The 21,337-nt window shown below is 37.6% G+C and overlaps 1 protein-coding gene across 1 annotated transcript in view; it reads left to right on the plus strand.

The window, feature by feature from the left end:
* Positions 1-1,054: 1,054 nt before the first annotated feature.
* ddr2a (discoidin domain receptor tyrosine kinase 2a) overlaps positions 1,055-21,337 on the plus strand; it is a 31,115-nt gene continuing 10,832 nt past the window's right edge. Inside the window, exons 1-2 of the mRNA XM_017407412.2 lie at positions 1,055-1,212; positions 16,187-16,293. Coding sequence (XP_017262901.1) covers positions 16,212-16,293 — 82 coding nt within the window. The 5' untranslated portion in view covers positions 1,055-1,212; positions 16,187-16,211. The remainder of the gene's footprint in view (positions 1,213-16,186; positions 16,294-21,337) is intronic.

Consider the following 21,337-nt stretch of genomic DNA (forward strand, 5'->3'; position numbering starts at 1 on the left):
TTAATCCAAAATCTTTAAGGTGACACTAAACCTGTATTTGAACAGAGGCAGACTGGATCGTCTTACTTGGTTCTTGAAGAAGTTTTTTTTTCCTAATCTTGTGGTTTTTTACAGAGTAGTAACTGTAGATTTAAACATAAAGGATTCCTTTATTTCACCAATTATGTTACCTTAAGCAAGCAGGATCAATTCTGAAATTCTGAAACGTTCATAATAACACAGCAAACACACTCACAGCCATCTTTGTGATGCTTTCTGCTTCATTAGTGTCACCAGAAGCACATTTTTCAGTGAAGACACAAATAAGCATTAACACTCGTTGGGGTTAAAAGTGACGGTACAGCAGCACAGCTTCTGGAGCTGGTGGAAATCTCTAACTATACAGGTCAAATCTTTACATTTCAATAACTTCCTGCAGCTGGAAAAATGTCACCGCAGGTCAGGACGGCTTCCTCATTGTAACACTGCAGCTTTAAGAGAAAAGGAAACCAGAAAAATCCAAAGGCACAATGTCAAATGAAAAAAAAGAAGACTTTTCCATCTAACATTTAAATTCTGCAGTCTGGTTAAGTGCTTTGACAGCAGCAGCAGTAAAAACATTGGAAAATGTCACATGAAGACCTTTTAGCTGCACTTGTCCCACACTTTGGAAGTAAATGGTTCATTTGATACAAAATGCCAAGTTGGTGTCGCTGAGTTCAGCTGCAGAAACAAACATCTTCTCACTCCTGTCTGATAATAATGGGCACTGTAGGTTGCGTAAATCTGTATTTCAATGACAACATTTTCTCCAGAGAACAGCCACACGAATTGTTACCTTTGATTAAAGTTTCCTCAGCCTCTCGCTGACAAAGGAAAGCCTCTTTTCAGGTGGAAAAAATGCTTTTGGGTCGGCTCTAATTGAAACCTTATGTGAGGAATTCTGGGACTTTGGCTTGTTTCCAAGAATCCACAGAATGTGTGGAGTTTTTTTTAGTTTTTTATTTTATTTTCCTGCCTCCTCTCTCGCTCCTTTCTTTGCCTCCCTCCCGCTCGCTCTCTCTCTCTCTCTTTTTTCCCCCAAGTGTGCAGGGACGTCTTACATCAGCCGAGTGAAGCTGACTATCAGAGAGGAGGGCTGGGATCCTAACATCCAGCTGCCTGACTTCCACTGGAATAATCTAAACTCATTTTGGAATAAATGGTCTGAAAGACAAACAAATCATCTAAGAAGTAAGTTCAATTTTGATGCTATTCACCTTTAGCTCCTCATAGTATTCTTCTGACAGCTGGACAGTCAAACTTTCTCAGAGTTTCTAAGAGTTTTCTTGTATTTTTTGCTTCTGGACCTAGTGTACATGTGAATGTTTTTGTACTTTTTAGCTTTTTTATTCTTCTTTTGGGGTAGAAGGAAGGAATGGGCAGCAGAGCAGAGCGATGCGGTGCCAGATTCAAACTTCTCCCCTTTGCTGCAGCTGTTTTCTCCAGAAGCCGCTGCATACTGTTTCACTTTGCTGCGGTTGTCACAAAATCTGATTTATGCTCCTTCCTACGTTCAGTCCCTCTTGTCGCTTCGAGCTTCGATCAGATTGTCAGGAAAGAATGTAAGACAGAAAATTTTCCAGAAAAGTGCAGGACTCAGCATCTTTTAATTCTTTTTTTTTTTTTAAATCAAAATGCACGACACCAAAAAGTCTTTATATAACCAACAAAAAAAGAGAACTGATGTAAAGACTATGTTACTCTAATAGGACCACCTTGCACAAATGTGCAGCTTTATATGTATTAGTGGCAAATTGAAGTGTCTGTTTTTGTTGTGATTGCATGAATTCTGTTAGAGATACTGAAGGTCCAGCTCTCCAGTTCATGTCCTGCTTTTTTGGGTTCTAGTTTGTTCAATCTTCAGTGTTATGTAGGTGTTACATACAGCTGGTATGCAGGTATCCTCCTGTGGTATGTGGGTAAAAGACCTCCACACAGAGGACTCCTTTCTTTCTCGCTGAAGAGTCCAAGATATGCAAGAGCTCACGGCTTTGACATTTGACCCGAGCCGCTCTGATCAATGGAAATATTGTTGCAGGAAGCCGATCAGGAGTTACTCCTGCTCGCTCCGTGCATCTGACTCGGATGTGGAAGCTCCCATTGCCGAAGACCTCGGTGTCTTTATAAAAGTGCCAAAAGTCAGGATGAGCCGTCTACAAATGGTCTGTTTTTATTAAATAAATGCGTCACCTCCAGTGAGCTGCTAAATCAAGCTCCAGCTGAGGCACACAGGGAGAAAAATAAAAGCTGATCAGGTTTTATTTTGCAGTGAAATGAGAAGTTTAGGTTCTGATCTGGATACACACTCAAACTTGTCTGTCTGGAGGAGATCCCGCCTTGTCCAAATATGATTGATTTCCTATCCACTGGGGCCTGGGGAAAACTCATAAAGGCTGATATTCCACACATAAAGTATGGCTCACTTTAATTTTGCTTTCCACGACAGATAAAATTCTTTGACTGTCGAGCTTTTCAGAGGAAATGTGGACAACTTACTGAAGTAATGGACACATTTATAGCTGCGTCATGGTGACAGATTATTTCAAACATTCGGGCAGAATGAACATCCTACAGCCGGCCACAGCCTGCTTCGGCCCAGCACTTGATGGAGTTTGGGTTTACACTTTGCCTCGAGGGCCTAAATTAAAGCCTTAAACTGGATTATTTAGTGTGCATAATCTCAAAAATCTCACTTGAATCCAGCCACCTCACAAGTTAAGATGCTGTAGCCTTTAGACAAAACACTGATTTTTTCCATTTCTGACCTCAAACCAACCAAACAGACAGACAAACAAAAAAAAAAAAACTAGTTTCCCAGCGGGGAGCTCTAAAATGTTTGTCAGCTTCAACTCATTTCCTAAAAAAAAGCTGCTCATCAAATATAAAAAATAGCTTTTGTTGGCTCAACTCACTTTGTTCTACAGTCAATTATCATTGCTGTCAGGCAGAAACCTTGTATGTCCAGGGTCACCCTTCACATCTGCCTGTGGTTCTGTAGACAACTAACTGAATAAAAAGTACCAAAAAGAGAGCTGCTTGTGTCCTAATCTTGTATCACCATCAGCACTAAGCAGGATGCTATGAAACATCTGAACAGAACTACTATGCAAAGGTTTCTTTACATAAAAATCCAAACATCTGTAAAAGATTATGACCTTTAATCATCTGTTCAGTAATTTGATCATACATCGACAAATTACAAACTCTGAGCATTTTATTTTGTTTTTAAAACATGTTTTTACCATTCAGAAGTTGCTTTTTTTGGAGATGGGAGGCTTCTGCTCGACAACAGCGATGCTGAAGAGCATTTGCTTATTCTGCAAAGCAGACCTGGAGGAAGCCACGTTTTTTTTTTCTTGTTTTTAACCTAAAGTACGTTGAGCTTGAAAACGCTGACAATAATGCAATTTTGAGTTTCAAGTTCTACCCTTACACTTCTGAAGTAGGAAGTATTAACGGATCATTAATAGTTGTGTTTTCCAGCAACTATCCCAACAAATGTGCACATTTTTTATACTGTTTCTTTTTTTTTTTTGCTATCTATGAGGTTTTTTATCACCCATCACTGAAAGATAAAGGCGGATGATCGTCTTTTTACCTGTTTGTGTGTGTGTGTGTGTGTGTGTGTGTGTGTGTGAGTCTTCATGTGTCAGTCTGTTACCAAAATATTTTCTCAACTTTTAATGAAGCTTGCAGGAAGTAATCATTGTATACCTCTACATCTGGAGTCAGACCAATTCAACATGGCTGCCACAGCCAAATGACCTTAAAATACACAGAAATGTTGGTAACTCAGACAACTTTGCAGATGTTTACCTAAAATTTAGTGTGGGAGTAGCTGTCAGTGATCCCCAACACATATTTTGAGAGCTAACAGATTGTGCAAAGCCCTTTTTAAAAATGTTGCCATTAACTAGTTGGATTCAACTCTGTTTGTCTGTTAGCAAAATAATTTATGAACCACGGGATGGATTTTACTGAAGCTTTCAGGAAATAATCATTGCATGTACCTCTATCACTGATCAAACCAATACAAGATGGCTGCTACCCTAACTCACAAAAATGGCTACAGCTTAATGTGGTTATAGCCGAGAGTCCTTCCCAACACATATTCTGTGACAGAATGTGTGACTTTGATTTGATGTTTTATGCAAAGATTACACACACTGAGAAAGTATCTGTTTCAGCTAACGAACAATCCTCTGATGCTTCACATTTATTTTCACATAAATAAAGTTAAAATTTGAATCCCAGACATACAGCAGAGATATGACCAAGACTGCATCTTTTCCATTTCTCTGAGTTTTTTTTTGTGCAGTAAGGAACAAAGAAATAATTAGAAATAATGTCAGAACAAGTAGACAAAGGAAGTGAAGTAAAACAATTAAACAACTTTACCACAAATGACACTGAACAATACAAACAGGGTTTATGAGTGTGTAAACTGGGTGGGGGTGTGGAGCTTTTCCTCTTTGTTGCTTCCTCCTAAGGACAGATGTTGCAACAGAAAAAAAACATCTCCATCCGAGTGAAACAAAAATGAAAGGCTTCTCCAAAGACAAATGAATGAACCGAGTCCGTATGGGTATAGATCATGTTGAAAAGGGCCATGTTTGTGTTTTTTTCTGACATGTTGTTTCAACCAGGAACCCTTCGCTCCGCGGCCTGGTGGCTGACTGACATCCTCTCATACGAACGTTAATCACACACAGCCAAGGCTGTAATTTCACCCCCGCATTCAGAGCGCTGCACGAGAGACAGCTGTGATTACTTAGCTCAGCTGTAACTCAACACTGACGTTGTCTGATTGGAGGTGTTTTCGTATCGATGCTTCTGGCGGAAAGAGAAGCCAGCTGAGGTGCATGCTGTAATTAGGCATAAACGGGGCGATTTCAGTGCCTAAAATACCTTCAACATGTGCTCGAACTTTGACCCCGCTCCTCACCTATCAGTCTGAGATGGAAGAGGTAACACGACGCCTGGAGAGATCTGCTTTTCTCCTGATTATTTCTGATTTGAGTTACTCTGATATGAGGTTCAGTTTAGGGTGATTCAGCTCCTTGTGACAGGAAGCATGACAGATGTTTAATTTATGCCCTAATTACTTCAGTAAGAACCCTAATTTGCTTTTGAGCTCCCTCCTGCTAAACTTTGCACGCAGAGTAGTCCTGAAAACTAAACTAAGTCCTGGTTTAGATGCTCATGAACAGAGCTGGTAACTGGATCCTCTGCTGTGTTTATACATGTGGCCTTTGTGATTTTGTGTCTCAGTCATTCTCCCGTTTCTGTTTAGACGTGGCAGACTCTTTTTGTTTGTCTCATGCTTATTGTCTGTCCTTTCTGCCCTGTTGTCTCTCAGTTCCATCTCGTCCTCCCTGATTATAGTCTGTTAGAGGTGATCTGAGGAGCATCTACAAGGCATGAGACAATTTAGGCAATAAAAATGTAAATCTGCGATTGCATCTGCCTTTTTAAACCGGTTGAATGACTTCTGATATCTGCTTTACAACCGTTCTATTGTACCCTGTTAGTATACACAGAAAGCACAGTCAATCTTTACTAATATTGAGCTAAAATTTGGCGTGTTGGTAGCTGAGAGTCATTCTCAACACATGAGCACTAAGAGATGATAGAAGATCTTGTGACAATGTGTGTGCATAAGGTCATTTTTAAGAACTTGACCAAAAAGGCTAAAAATATCATTGTTTTTCAAGATAAGATTATCTTACTTCAAACTCTGGCATTAAAGGTAGTGGGTGATAAGCATTTCTTCAAGAAATTCTAAGCCTTTAATTTATTTAAGTGATTATAAAAAGTGAATTTGTGTTAATAAATTCTACTTATATGAACTATTTTGCAATGTGAAAGCCCGTTAAGCTCTTTATTCAAAATGGCTGATGTATATTTTGAGTAATAAATATGGCTTACGCATTGGCAAGTAATTTGTGTAGCTTTGCATGGTTTAAAAAGCAAAAGTTTTAAAGGTTAAGTAAACAGAAATTACATTTTATTATAAGGGGTATAGTTTGCCATGCATGGATAAAAATAAGAAAAGGTTCCTGCAAAATCTGGGAGGAAAGAGTCCTACATCGTCTGTGGATGAACTTAAAATCAACTTAACTGGTCAGAAAAGCACAAATAAGTCATTATTTTAAAACAATGAATTATAACCATGAATACTATGAATTCCAGCTGCAATAGTGGAGTCGCAGAATAATAAATAAGAGGTATAATTGTGTGTAACAGGTGTTATTCTATAAGACAAGATCTGGTGTCATAACTGATTAAACTGAAAGAAAAAACAAAACAAAAGCACACCACTTGAGCAGAGTGCAGAGGTAAAAGAAAAGATGGAAAAAGAGAGTTTCTTGGCATCAGATGCTGTTTTTCCTCAATCTGAAAGTGCAGCTATAAAACCTTGAGCTGGATATTCCATCAACATGGTTCTCTAGTTATTCTGCTCTCCTTACATAACAAAGACAGCCCATCATTGCATCATATTAATAAAAATGAACAGTTTGAGCCTTTTTAGGGGGATTTTACAGGTATGTGCTCAGTCTGTCCCCAAATGAAGGAAATGGATCCGGAGTTTCACAGTTTTTCCTCCACTTGAGGCTTTTGAGTATCAGCTGGTGGCTTTTTTACAAGCACCTGTGCTCTGGCTTCCACAGCTTTCAGCACAGCTTTTCAAGTATTGCATTTTAGTGGGAGAAGACATAGTTATCGTCTGCTAAGATATCAGAAGTAATCCCTTGATAATCCAGGAAACAAAAAAAGTTTTCATGCATGACACACAAGCCACAAGGTTCTTTTTTAACCCTAGTTTTAAATCCCACACCTTAACCAATTTGACTGAAAGAAAACAAAGAAACAAACTTGAGATGAGACTGTGTCCTTGTTTTTCTGTGAGAATCCATCAGTACCTGAAGGACGACAGAGCGAGACAGGAAGGCTTCACTGCAAAGCATTTATCCTTGGTTCTTCATCTGAGAAAGCAATGTATACGCAGAATTTACACTATTAAATTAAAGAGGCCAGCGTATGATGAGATTCAGCAGAGGAGCTAGTTTTTTTTACCTCATGTAGGGCAGAATTACTCTTCAGCTTTCAGTATTTGGTTTTATATTACTGTAAAACTTTTCTTTACAGAGTAGGATTTTAAAATCATCCATGAAACAACATTCAGAATCTGACTCTTCTGGAGAGAGCTCACATTCCCTCAGACAACAGAGGACTATTTTCTTCTTTTTTCTTTTTGCTCATCCCTGCTCGTTGAGCACAGGTTTTACCTGGTTATGTGGCTCCACCTGGGTCTGATTGAGAAAAGCGATGCACATTTTATGATCTTCCATGAAAATGATGTGCGGGATGCTATATTGCTGCCCTAAGGGAGGTTATAATGGAAAGCATCTGTGTGGAGTTACAGTGCATGCACCGAAATCAGGCTTGGCCATGTCAGTGTACATTAACACACACACAAAAACATATACACACACTTACATAATCTATAAGAACTATATACCTTGTTAAAAGACTGCAGAGTTAATTTTTTTTAGTGCTGCTCACCCCGTTTTTAACTTTGAGACAAAACATGTTGTAGAAAAATGTACATATACTTGTTATACTATATGTGTATTTTTTTTTTACATAAACATACAGACACATACCAGAAGCAGATAAATTTGTGCCTTTTTGTTAAAGGAATGAATTGTCGTTCCATCAGATTATTTTAAAAAACAAAATGAAAGAAATGAAAATGGCCCTTTTTGTTGCATAACTTTTTGAGGCGATCACTACAATCAAGGATTTCTGTAACTCTCTCTGAGACGGCTGCACCTGTCCACAGGTATTCTGTCCCACTCCTTAATGAGCAAACAGCTCCATCTGTCTCAGGTTTGAAGGGTTCCTTCTCCAGATGTTCAGTAGGGTTAAAATCAGGGCTCAGAGCAGACTTCAGAGCAGTCCAGTGTTTGGTTCTGAGCCATTCTGAGTGTTTTGGGTCATAATCCTGTTGAACGACCCATGATCTGAGACTGAGATCAAAGATTTCTGACACTGGGCAGAACATTTTGCTCCAAAGTGCCTTGATAGTCTTGAGATTTCATTGTTATTATTCCTTTTTTGTCAAGGCCGATTTGACTATTTTTTAATAACTCTGCTGAACCGCAATTAAAAAGCAAAGTCTGATTTTCATTAGTTATTTTTCAGTATTTTTACTTTTGTCAGTTTCGAGTTATTTTAGTGTTTTGTGGGTTCTTCTTTAATGAAAGAGTATAAACAAAATTATCTGTGTCTTGACCCTAACTTTAAATATTGTAACTTGCTATATTTTACAATTAGCGGGATATGAAACCAGACAGTTTAATGAAAATAATGGCTTGTGTTTTACTGCTGTGATTATAAAAGAGCAGTTGTGATTTTTTTCTTGCCCAACCTTTAAAATTTCTCTTCTTTCTGCTCATGGTGGCTGGACTGGTTAAGTTTTCAGTCTTTCTCAGCCGTGCGAGCCTCCTCTGGCTACTTCCCCCTCCTGCAAGCGCTCATGTAAACCNAATGCTGATGCTGCTGTGTGTTTGTGTGCGCACGGAAAAGAGACAGAGGTGGGGAGCAGAGCCAAGTAAACCTGTGTGTTGACTTTGCAGGCTTTTCCCAGGCTGCAGGATGTGGTGGTGCACCACCTCTGCTCTGTATCGCTCCCAGAAATTCAGATCTTTTCGTACAAACAAAAGGACCCAGGAAAGCATCATAAAATCGCCGCCCTGTTTGGGGAATGACTGTAGGAGTGTGTTTAAGGTTACTGCAAAGCTGCTCGTCAGTGTGACCTGTAAGCTCAGAATATTACTGTCAGCCGTCTAAATGTGTTGTTTTTATCAGAGTGAAACATTTAATTTGTCCTCCTGACTCATATGTGAATGTCGAGTGTGTGTAGGCTTTTCTCTGCTCTCTGTGGGTTTGTGAGGGGAGTATCTGTTCTTCACCACTTCCTGAACCAGCCTGGAGGGGCCTGATGTTTATGGAGAACAGTTCCCCCCTACAACAGACACAGAAATTCAAGCCCGAAGTCCCTCCATTTAGGAACATTCCACTCCAAGTGGATACAAAAACTCTTCTTGCTCCTGTCACCCTGTCACTATTTTAGTGTTTATAATAACCTGTCTGGTGTTGATTAAAGGTCTTGTACGAGTGATTAGAGTTTGTTCTTCTTGCAAACTGCTTGGTGTTATTGGTTTAATGACTCGGAGCTTTAACTGGGCATATCTCCGCGTCTATCTATCCAGATGTTATTCTAAGTGGGAAGCTGACTCTTAAGATGTAGTGTTAAATGCAAAAAGGACATGCCATAACTCCCACTGGTAGAATAGTATTTGGCGCCACATTTAGAAACTTTTACCACAGACGCTTTTGTTTTTATATTTGATCCTAGCTGAGCGTATTACAGCCCACACTGTTTTTAAAAAGGCATGAAGTGAAAAACGTTGAATTGTGTTCATGAACATGACTTTGCTTTTTTTTCTATTTAAAGTACGTTTAAGCACACAGATAAAAAAATATATATATATACAACTCCTTTTTTTCTTTTCTTTCTTGGAACAAATTGGTACGCTGTGATAAAAATGTCTGTTTCTGTTGTATGAAACAGATTAACACACACAAATTAACATTTGTAAAACTAGAGACAGTTTCCAAAAGTAAAATAATGACCAAGGTTATGCGTGGATTAAGAAATATGAAGACTAAATGAAGCAAAGCTAAAGAAAAAAGAAAGATACTTACAAACTGTACTCGCTCTTTTCTATCAAATTAGAAAGTGTCTGGGGAAAAAAAGCACTTCACTGTCACATTTATGTCTGGTAAAATTAAAATCCATGACAATGGACAATTTCATTTTTCCTTCACAATAATTACATTTCATTTCCCCTCATTTGATTTTATTTGTGTCACTTGATAACTTTCTGATTTTGTCTGTTCCATACAAATAGTTCTTGAAAAGGAAATGAGCTGGCCCGACTGTTTTCAAGATTGCTTTTAAATTTCCACCTTTCAGGTTTTCCAACACTTCCTCATAAAGACCTCAGACTGTATAATTTGTCTAGTTTGCACAAACTGCTTTCAGCCTGATGCTAAACTAAGCTGAGCTGGGACAGATAGCTGCTGGGAGGAGTTGATTCGTTTAAAAAACATGAGTGGTATCAATCATCTTGTCTTATTCTTGGCAGGAAGGAGGAAAAGGATAGCTCCCAATACGGTGATTTTTTTCAAACTTGCAGGGATAATAAAGGTTTATCTGAGCACAGGAGCTTTAAGTCTCATCGGAGTTGTGGACTATAGGAGGCTTTTTGTGGTTTTCTGTTCAGAAAGTGTTAAAAAGTGAGGAACAAAAGACAAAGTAGGTTAAAGTTTATTAACTTTCACAAAGTTATATGGTCGTCACAGTTTGTTTGTTTAATAGCAGGACCACTAAAAAAGTTATGGACCGATTTCCAATAAAATTGTGAAAGCAAAAAAAATCCATCACTTGTGTTTGATACCAAAGCTCAGTATTTGACATTCTCTGAATATTGACATGAAAACATGATGGATGATGATAAGCTATGCTTAGTTCCCACAAGTCTCAGTCAGAAGAGATACTTTCGCCATGTTGGTAGGTAAGGACAGTGATGGCTTCAAAGCAAACTAAATCCATGTATTTGATTACACTTGACCAATGTGCATATATATTTATTTTTTAAAGTGTCTTTGGTTGAGCATATCAATTTGTATGTGTGTTTGGATTTTTTATTTGTGTGACGTCTTGTAAGTAGGGATTCTTACCTGCAGAAGTCAGAGGTTTGAAGATGCATGAAGGATTTCTGACAAACTGTGCTCAAAGCAAACCCACCAAAAAGACAAAAACTCTACTTCTGAAACAATTCAAACCCCAAAAGGTTTACAGCAGTTTAAGCAAATTCTAGTCTGAGTCCTTTTTGCATCAGATCTGCACGAAGGTGTTTAAAGCAAAAGTTTTACAGCGTAGAAATTCACAAGAAAACCTTCACTTTAGCCATGAAAAGTTGATGTCTGAGTTGTTTTAGTTGCCCCAGAGTGTCCTGCTTTTGGAAACACATTTCTAAGAGTTGATTGGCTTCTCTTTGCTGTTAAAAAATGTCTCTACACAAGATAAAATATATATCTTCAACACAGATGTGCTGGAAAAAAAAAAAAAACGAAAGGAAAACATCTTGTATCCGGGCCGGCTGTGGCTCAGGAGTGAGAGCGGCTGTCTGAAAACTGACGGTCGGTGGTTTGATCCCTGGTTTCCTCTGTCTTCATGTCTAATCACCTTTGGGCAGAACACTGAACCTTATATTATTTTGGATGTGAAATGGGAGCTTGTATAGCTTGTAGTATGAAGCCGTTTGAAGAGTCTACAGGGCTAAAAAAACGCCCAATATGCTGTTTATGTACACTCTCTGTGTCACATTAAATAATGCACTAATATTGTTTGAATGCATTTCAAATCAGAAGAATGGCTGTGCTTCCTCGCCTCACTGATGGCTATTTTACTCAGGGACTCCTGGTTTAGGATTACAATATTTGAGGCAAGTTTTCTTCTGAGACTTATTAGATAAACATTTAGAACTTACAGTTTTGAGTTACAGCTGAGAGCAACAGGAACAAAATTAAAGTTCTGTCTCATTTCCTGCAGTTCCACACCACTGAATTTCTGTTTTTTTCCTCTCTTCTTTTATTCTCATCTTGCTTCAGTCTTCAGGCTTGTTTGCCTTCTTTCAAAAAAGAACTTGTATCTTTTGAAACTTTATGTTCAGTGAAAGCTGATCCCCGGGACACGCTGGAATGTGTCAGGAACGGGGTTTGGCTTTAAATTGGTTTGCTTTGATTGCTTTATCCACCTTTTTGCTTGAGTTTGTTTCTTTAGTCCTGTGCTGAAAGCTTTTAGAGGTGGCAGGAGTTTATTTTCACCAACGGGAGTAGACTTTCATGAAGGTTAGCAGCTTATAAAAATAACAAATCAGAGTTCAGATTTCTTTTAATGTGCTGGTGTCGGATTATTGCTGAGAGACTATTTGCTTGGCACTGAAACGACAGACATTCTCTTCCTGGATGAAGACGTTATTTCTATTATTTTGTTTCAAGGGAATCTTAAAATTAGCCTCTTAGTATGACTTAAACTCTTTTCTGTTTGCTTCATCAAAACAAACCAACCCTAGTAAACGCTCTGCTGATAGAGAAGGACCAAAACACTCAGATAGACTACGTTTTTTGTAAAAATACAAAAGAATTAAATCCCCATTGTGTAGCTAGTCTTTGTTTAAAGCTGGTGTTTCCAACTAATCCACTTGCAATCTTTTGTTTTTAATTTCAGCCTATAACAGTTTAATTTTTTGTAAACCAAATCAGTTTATTTCTTATTTTTGCTTAAAAAAGACTAAATTCATTCAAAACTTACATTAAAAAAAAAAATCCTAACAAAAGGTTTCTTCACTTTATCTGCCTGAGTCTGTTTTTTATTCTTTAAATGTTTCAATAAATATCCTGTTTTTTGACACAGAAACAGGATATGAATCAATTTTTTCCTGCTGGGATGTCAAACAGGACCTCCTCAGTGGTGCTGACTGGCCTCAGCAGAGACAAGATATAAGAAACAGCTGCTATATTCATACATGAAAACACAGAAACAGATTTCTGTGACTCACATTCTGCGCGCAGACAGAAAATTGTTCACATTTCAAGTTTAGTTTTGTTTTCAATCTCAGTGCACATTCTGGATAACCTTAGGTTTGTTTTCTGGATTTAAACTTCCAGCAGCACTTATAAAAGCACCTGCTGGCAAACTAAGACTTGAATCGGCTTCGTTTTGTTGTTAATCATAAATTAAATGCATTTCAGCAGACTTCTCGCTGCCATTTTAACTAATATATGCTGCGATCTGTGTTTGCTCATGCACATAGAGGTCCCAAAAACCAGATGTTGAACGCTGACTAAAGTGGAAGTAACATCGCTTTTCAGATTTTTAGAAAGATACATCTAAAATAATTAAAAATATTCCAACACATCAAGCTCTGGGAAATGTTGTAATGGACATTGTTAGATTTCACAGGTTAAGGTAAAAGTGTGCAGAAGTCTTTAGCATCTGCAACATGTTCCTTTGATCAGAGTTTAGGTACAACGCAGAACAAATGTAACAAAATATGAAATAAAAACCACTAAAAAAACTTTTGCAATTGATAAAAATATCAAACACCATAATGAAATATATCACAGGGATGATGAGCTTCACTCATGAAGCTATCAAGAAGTTTATTTATGCATTGATTTGTTTAACAGAGCCAGCTAACTTTTAGATATGATAATAAAACATCACTAAATGAAACTTGAGTTTGACTATAAGAAAATGAGACCTCTGTTTTGTTTAACTTCAGAGAAATATTTTAAAAAGGTTTTTCTGAATGAAGGTTAAGGATGTTGCAGAAACTTCTATGAAGGTAATAAAAGTTGTTACATGTTTTTTGTAACCCAAACAAAAAAAAAAAACACAGGACAAGGACTAAGGTCGGGTTGTTAGTGTTGAACGATGGCACTGAAAGGGAAAATATATGTGGATTATTTTAGTTCTGTCCTTCTCCTCTCTTGTTATTTTGCTAAATGACCTGTGGTGTCTTCTAACCAAAGAGCCCAACCTTTTACATACAATTGTGGAGCTGTCGCTGATTGCCTAGATAGTTTTCAGGCAGACATTTACAGATCAAGACTGTATAAATATATGAAAACTAAGTAAATAAACTGTGGACATAAGTATGGCAATTGTATATCTTTGAATCTAAAACGAGTATGTGTCAGAAAATGAAAGGGCAACGGAGAGCCTGAAAAAAAGGATCCTGTTGTTATCTAAACTTGGTGAGTTTTCTCATGTGGTTCTCAGTTTGGGACGTTTAACTCACTGGGTTGTGACGCTCTGCTTCTTGCCTTAAAATGTCCCTGAACGTCTTAAAGCCTTTCATCTTTAACTATCCATCGGAGCAGTTTGATTATATCGTCCTGTGTTTCGCTCAGGAATTTGTTTGAGAGACTTTTTGTGAAAATTTTAGGTCTTAAAGAAGCGGATATAATTACCGAAATCCTCAGCAGACATGGAGACAACTTGAGATTGTTCTATTTTTTTATGGATGATAGCAGAATCTTTTATATTAATTGTAGCAGACAGGCAAATAGTGGGGAAATGGTTTGGAAAATGTATGTTTTTTAGTAGTAAAGCATGCAAACACACCAGTATGGTTCTTGGATAACCTCCAGACATAGAAGCAAAGGTCAGTCTTCTTTCCTGTACAATCCAAGCAGTCTTTACATGAGCGTCTTGCAGCACATGGTAAACATATTTAAGACCTAAAATTGCGCAGAAGCCGTTAGCTGTTTGTGTTTCACTGGCGGTGAAAATCCTAGAGGAATTAGGCTTGCTAAAGGCTTCTCAGTGAGAAGGAAACACAAGGCAGCGGGAAGCGGCACGAAGAAAACCAATGAGATTATGAGTAAAGACACAATGAAAAATTAGGTCTGTATGCATGAGATAAGTTTGAAATTTAAAAAAAGATTTGGTCTGATTTGCTCCTCATAGATGGAGCCTGCTCTGCAGATTTGCACGTCTGCATTTTATTTATAGTTTTAAATCCAATTATTTAGCATGAGATATAGTAAAAAAAAAGACTTCTGGTAAGAATGTATTAGTGACACTAACTACTGACCTGGAGGGCCACATGTAGCCGCTCTTTGTAGCTTTGACCAGAAATAATGTCAAAATAATATTAATATTCATAATCACAACAGAAAAGGCTAGTTTTAGCAGATCCTTGTCTATTGTTTTTGCTAGTTTGTGAGTGATACTAATAATACAAAAAGCAAAACATGTTGATCAGATCAAGCGAGTCGTTTGTTAGCCAATTTATTAATTCGACTTCCAGCCTTACAGTGTGACTTCTTTTCCTGTAATCCACCAGAAACGATCATGTTTAAATAAATTTAGGACAAGTTGTTGGGGAAAAGAAACAAACAGTGCTGTTTTGCAAACAAATCACAGAATACTGATTTTTGAAATAAAGAGGTTGTGCAAAACTATGATGTCATTTTGATAACAGTAAGAGTTAGATGTAAAAGTATTGTTCCGTGCTGTAAAAAATATATTTTCCCATTCTTTATGTAAATATGAGTTTTCCTTTTGTCCTAACATGTAAAAATACCAACAAATGTCAACATGTGTTGTAGAGTTGACCCTTTATTGTATAATAAACCATATATTTTATATGAAGTACTTATACAACATTTATCTTTATTTTAAGCTTCTTGTCCAGGGATCACCACCCCAGTCGACCGGAAAAGGCCTGCAGGCCACCAGTTGATGATCACATTTCTAGCATGTTTTGTGGCCCTGAACAGATTTTATTTGGTGATTAAATGTCCAGAAATGGCCTTTTTTTGGGGCTGTAAAGGTTGCACACTCCTGCCCTAACTTTAACCACATTCGAGGATGTTTCTCCAAAACTTTAAAAGTTGTATTCAAACCACAGGACATGTAAACATGTCTGAGTTCAATCACTGTCTTGATTTAGACATTTTCATCGTATATATGCTCTACATGTGGTTGGAAAGCTGAAGCTGGTTGCTCTGCTGCTGCAGCGAGCGGTCAGTTGTTTTTTTATGTCTGTGACCCAAACTCACAATGTCGCCTTCTTCTCTTTTTTTTTTCCTATCCGTTTTTTAAAAATATGCATAATTTTCTCTAACATTTGGTGTGTACATTTGAAGAATAATAAACCCTCATTTCACTTTAAAATGATCTGAGTCTATTTACGTCTCATGTGGCTGATGATAACGCGTCACTACAGTTAAAATTTAAAAGTTTACTTTCCCACGCAGAGTAGTAAACGGGACAGTAAACGGAAATTCCACTGTTACGTGGTAATTATTGTGTTTTTTATGGTGTGAAATAAAAACGTGCTTCCAATTAAACCTCCGATCTTCCCTTAAACAAATGTTTTGTTCCCATGAAAACAAGTAAATACAAAATAAAGCTGTCAGCGCCATATGAGGCTGTTTTTAGATTTGCTCATGCGGTCAAACAAATGAAGCTCTTTCATGTGTTTGCATAACTTCTTGTTTCCGCTGTTTCTTTCAGGTGTGCCTCTTTCCACGTGTTCAGGATGAAACATCTGTCAGACATTCACCTCTTTCTCCCCATCATCCTCCACCTGTTAGGAGCCGTCACATCACAGGTTAACCCAGGTTTGTGTTGCTGCAGGGAGACAAAATGCTCCTAAACCTAGATGATATTCTAGATTAATGACATTTTATAGGATTTAGTGTTTTAGTCCATGAGACTGCAAACAAGTCATATTTGAGACAAGTGGTGCTCTGTGAGGATCAAATGCTTCTTTGTCTCCAGCTTTTCTGATTGAGGATATGCAGCTGCAGGTATTCTAGTTATTGAAATGTTGATTAAAAGAGGATCAATGTTTTTTTTTATTCAAGGAAGTACTTCAGCAACAATGGTGGACAGAAACAGAATCGGGTGAAATGGTAAAAGAAGAACAAATATTTGCCCGGAGCAACTTATGCTGGCTGTGATTTTGATCACAAAGCTCCGGTCATTTTGCTAAATTTTCTTTGTTTTTGGTAAATACTGATTGATTCATCTTCATTCTGAAACAGTAATAAGTATTGACATAAAACCAAGTTTAAAAAAATCTGCTCCACAAATCTTTCTGAGACACAGTCAGCAAAGAAAATAGAAAACAAAATGGTGGGAAAAAGACCTCCCTGTCAAGTCGAATTCCATCCTACTTTGGATTTGAAAATAAAACTTTACAATCTGCTTCTTTTTTTTTTTTTACTGTAAACCTATATTTTCTAGAGAACCCGAAACTAAAAGAGAACATGAGGTCATGATGACAGGCCTGTGGTTTTATGTTGTCTCAAGAAAAAAATCTGACAACAAGCTTGCAGTAAACCACACAAAACAAAAAAATATATAAAAGAACTAACAATAATAACAAAACTTGGTTTCTTTAGTAAGTCATTCTAAAAGTACAGAAGCAACTTGTGTAAACAGTGGCTGAATAATTGTTTGGTAACAATAATTTCATGCAAAAATGAGACACTAAAAGTTTTTTAAAGTTAAAAAAACAAGAACAAAAATTTAGAGTTGTTGAGTTAGAGACCATAGAGTACTGCAGAGGAAAAGCAAAATAATATGTGTGATTATCCCTAAATTCTCTTCTGTTCATATCTACATTTATGACCTTTTTAATCCAGTCTTTAGTTTCTAGGATTCCTCACTACAAATGCACTCATTTCTCTTCTTGACTTTCTAATTATTTGACTGTTTGACTTTAAATTTAAACCTCTTACATTTGACTCATTGTCTTTGTTTCTGTGTGTGTGGGTGTGTGCGTGTGCGTGTGTGTGCGTGTATGGATTTACCCACATACACACACGTGCTGTGGATCCAGCTATTCCACTGGAGTCTGTGGCTAATGCATACCAGACACTCTGACAGCAGGAAAGTCCATTCAAATAGACCGTCTTTCTCTCTAGTATTTGCATCTTATTGTGTGTGTGTGTGTGTGTGTGTGTGTGTGTGTGTGTGTGTGTGTGTGTGTGTGTGATTCCCAGAACTTGACCACTCATAAGTCACAGAAAGGACTGCTTGTGCTTCTGACCTAAGTTCAGCAAGTTTACTATTCCAGAAGATGTTTTGTAGCTATAATCTGATTGGTGTGAGTTTAACATTCAGAAATTAACACTGAATTTATCTATTTATCTTTAAGAACATCACCTCAACCTGCTCTGATGATTTGAAACAGAATGCATGCACTTATAATTCAGTTGAATGCTTTAGATCTGCTGCACTGAGCAGGGAGTCGTTTTTCCATAGTCTGGAAATATTCCTGACTGCGTTTAGCAGAGCTGAGATGTTGAGGGACGCCAACTTTCCTCTATTTAAAATTCCCAGGCAGTGGAGTTATACCATCTCTGTCTTTCCCATTTTTACTTGCGAGTGGGCGAAATTTATTTCACTGTGGAGAGGCAACCTCGTGCACAGACCAGGGCAGAAAATACCACGCAGCAGTGGAACTATGTGGGAATGAATGAATGAATGAATGAATGAATGAATGAATGAATGAATGAATGAAAAACCCAAATGAATTAAAGGCCTAGCATCCGTTTTGGTAAAACCTTGAAAACAATGTTATTCACAGTTTGTTAGTGCTCAGAGTATGTTAATCATTTGTAGATGTATATTCAAAGTTTACTTTCTGAGAGTCTCATTAAAATCAGTAGAGAAATAATGAGACATTTTGCTTACACTTTGCTAAACCCAGTGCTTTTTATTTTAAGTGTTAAAAAAACTTTAAATATGCTCATAAAGTTGAGCTCATTTTAACTAATTTGTACACTTTACTTGAGCTTTTACCAAAAAAAATGACATGTAACCAGACTCATCATATTTATTGATATTTACAAGTATTTTTATCTGCAATGTGTGTGATTATATTGTCTTTTTGTACAACTTTTAACAAAGTTTTAACAACTTTTAACTTGTCAGAATTTAAAGCCAAAAAAGTTATTTATAACAGGTAAGATATTATTTATTCATAACCTTTCTGCATAAAAACGCTTCAAAGTATCTGAACTATCCCCTGAAAGCAGTTTAGTCATTGTGTTAAACATTAATCCTGTAATTCTCATTTGGGACCACAGTGGTTGCTGTTCAGCAAGTTCATGAAAAGGCAAACAGCTAATCTGTGAGTAATGTTAAAAAAACAAAAAAACAACTGATATTACACAACAAACCAAACACGCATGTGTTTATAAATGTCCATAACTACGCTGCGAGTGCAAATAGAGTTCATTTTAGAGGTGCAACTTTTAATTGCCAAGGCGAGGTAAAAACCGAGAGGTTGAAGAGAAGTTTGGACCATTATTGCTCATTTCTCCCTTCGTTATTTGTCCACCGGGCAAAGATTCTAGTTTTCCACCTTTTTTTCTGGGAGAATACTTTTAGATTGATTTACTTGCCTGAAGGAAGGTGGTTTGGGTGAACCTGAATATGCTTGGGTCCAAATCCGCACTCCCGACTGCCTCCACAGCTCGCCCCGAGGGTCACCTCTGAGTGGGTTGGGTGGGTAAATAAACACAGCATAAACCAACATTTGGAAGAGCGGCCACACATCCGGCTTTATGGACCCGTCTCCCCGTTTCTCTGCAGGATGTGGTAATGAGTGCTGTTTGTGAGAAATTATGTCCCAGGTGTTTTCTGTGTTTCCCCCAGATTTGTTACGTGTATCTTTTTAGATGTGTTTTAACTACACTTCTGCAGACAGTTGATAGAAATCCTCCAAACTCTACGTGCCATCAAGGACTTTTTTCCATATTTGCATCAATGATAGAAATTCTGAAGTGATGCAACAACCAGATATGAGTCACAATTTGCACCAAATGGTTTGGCAAGATTTTTCTCCTGTTTATAATCTTAACTGATCCAAATCATTTTACCTTTGCTTGAATTTATTTTGTTTCCCATGTTGCATATTTTTGTGTAAAGCAGGTTTTTGTTTTTTGCAGTTTTAGCACTACATCTTACACAGAAATGTATTTTTTTTAATATAATTCATCAAGTGTTTCTGTGCGTTAAGTTAAGTAGGTGGTTTTCATTGAAGTTTGACAAAGTGGTCTGAAGTAAAGAGGCTCACAGAATAAACCTTACAGTAGACAAGACAAGATTAAAGGAAGCTAGTGGCGCTGCCAAGACTGCCTGTGTGTGTGTGTTTCCACGACTGGTATTTGTCTGAAAGTGTGCCTACGTCTGTGCACACACACTCGAATTGTGTTGCAACTGTCAGGCGTTTCCACATGTTGGAAGTTTGAGCAAATATTTGGAGGAGATCAAGAAGAGAGGAAGAGATAATCGCAGGCCAAGAAAAAAAAAAAAAAGTGGGGGGAGACAGAAAAGGTCTTGAACTTCGAGCTCTGTTGTTTCTGGCATCTTCTCAAAGGTTTACTGTAAGACAAGGGGCCGGGCTAACAGGGTGGCACTCCCTTTAACATCCACATCCAGCTCAGCTGAAACCTAACGTTATCACATGCACATACAGTAAAACAAGCTGCCTCAAAGAGTCTTTCATCCATAAATGAGGTTGCACATTGTAGTGATCATATCCTGTAAACGTCAACATATGACGCTTTTACTTTCATATCAGTAGGTTCATTCAGAATCCTGTAAAAACTAATAAATGCCACGTTGAGTGTGTCACACTCAGTTAGCCAGGACTTTACTGAGTCCTAATGAGTTAAAGTAAAGAAAATCACAGTTACCCAGCCATTAAAAGGATAATGTAGATGTTTTAAAGTGGGGATCTGTGGAAAGGCTGCGGACAAGAAACATCTTACCTGTTTTAGATAGGTCTGTTTGTAGAAACACAGTTTAATTCCAGCTGGATTGATGAGATATCAGCTAGTTGGAGTGAGGATAATCGAAGTGTGAACGTCTCTAGTCTATATGTTTTCATTTAAGCACTATTTTTTAAATCTTTACATCACTGTCAGCCTTTTGTTACATGGGTATTTACATTTAGTGCAAATAGGAACTCCCAGGATGCAGAGATATTGTAATATTTCCGCTAGATTAACCATGCCAGTGTTCACATGAACTGCTTTAACATTTTGGAGACTGGCGTTGTTTTAAGTAAGTAATTAAGCAAATTGTCTTTATACAGCACCTTCCACAGGATAAAAAAACACAATGTGCTTTACAGTACAAAATGTAAACGCAAATACACATAACACATAAAACAGAGGGTCATAAAAGCAAAAATACTGTATAGCAAAAAAACAAGTAAAAACATAAAACCCTTACCTATAAAAAATAACTGTCTAAATAAAAGAGTCTTCAGCTGTTTTTTAAAAGAATCAGCAGAATCAAGGCATTGTAAAGAGGCAACGCCTTCCACAACCTGGGAGCCACAGATTAAAAGATAAGTCTTCTCTGGTCTTAAAATGCGTCTGTGGCATTTGTCCAGCTGCAATTGTCCAGAAGACCTCAGCCCTCGAGAAGAGATAAGCAGCTCTCTGGACTGACCACCAAGTGGAAGATGGCAGAAATCCAGATAAGCCCTCAGATTGTCACTCCAGTCAGAATATAACTCTATTGTTGGTCAAAGAGTTGCCATACAACATCTAAGGTATTTATTGTTCATAACCTTTCCACAGAGCCCCACTTTAAAAGATTTGAACTATCCCTTTAAAAATGTGTGTGTGTGTGTGTGTG

This window comes from Kryptolebias marmoratus, linkage group LG24, assembly GCF_001649575.2.
Source record: "Kryptolebias marmoratus isolate JLee-2015 linkage group LG24, ASM164957v2, whole genome shotgun sequence".
Taxonomy (NCBI): domain Eukaryota; kingdom Metazoa; phylum Chordata; class Actinopteri; order Cyprinodontiformes; family Rivulidae; genus Kryptolebias; species Kryptolebias marmoratus.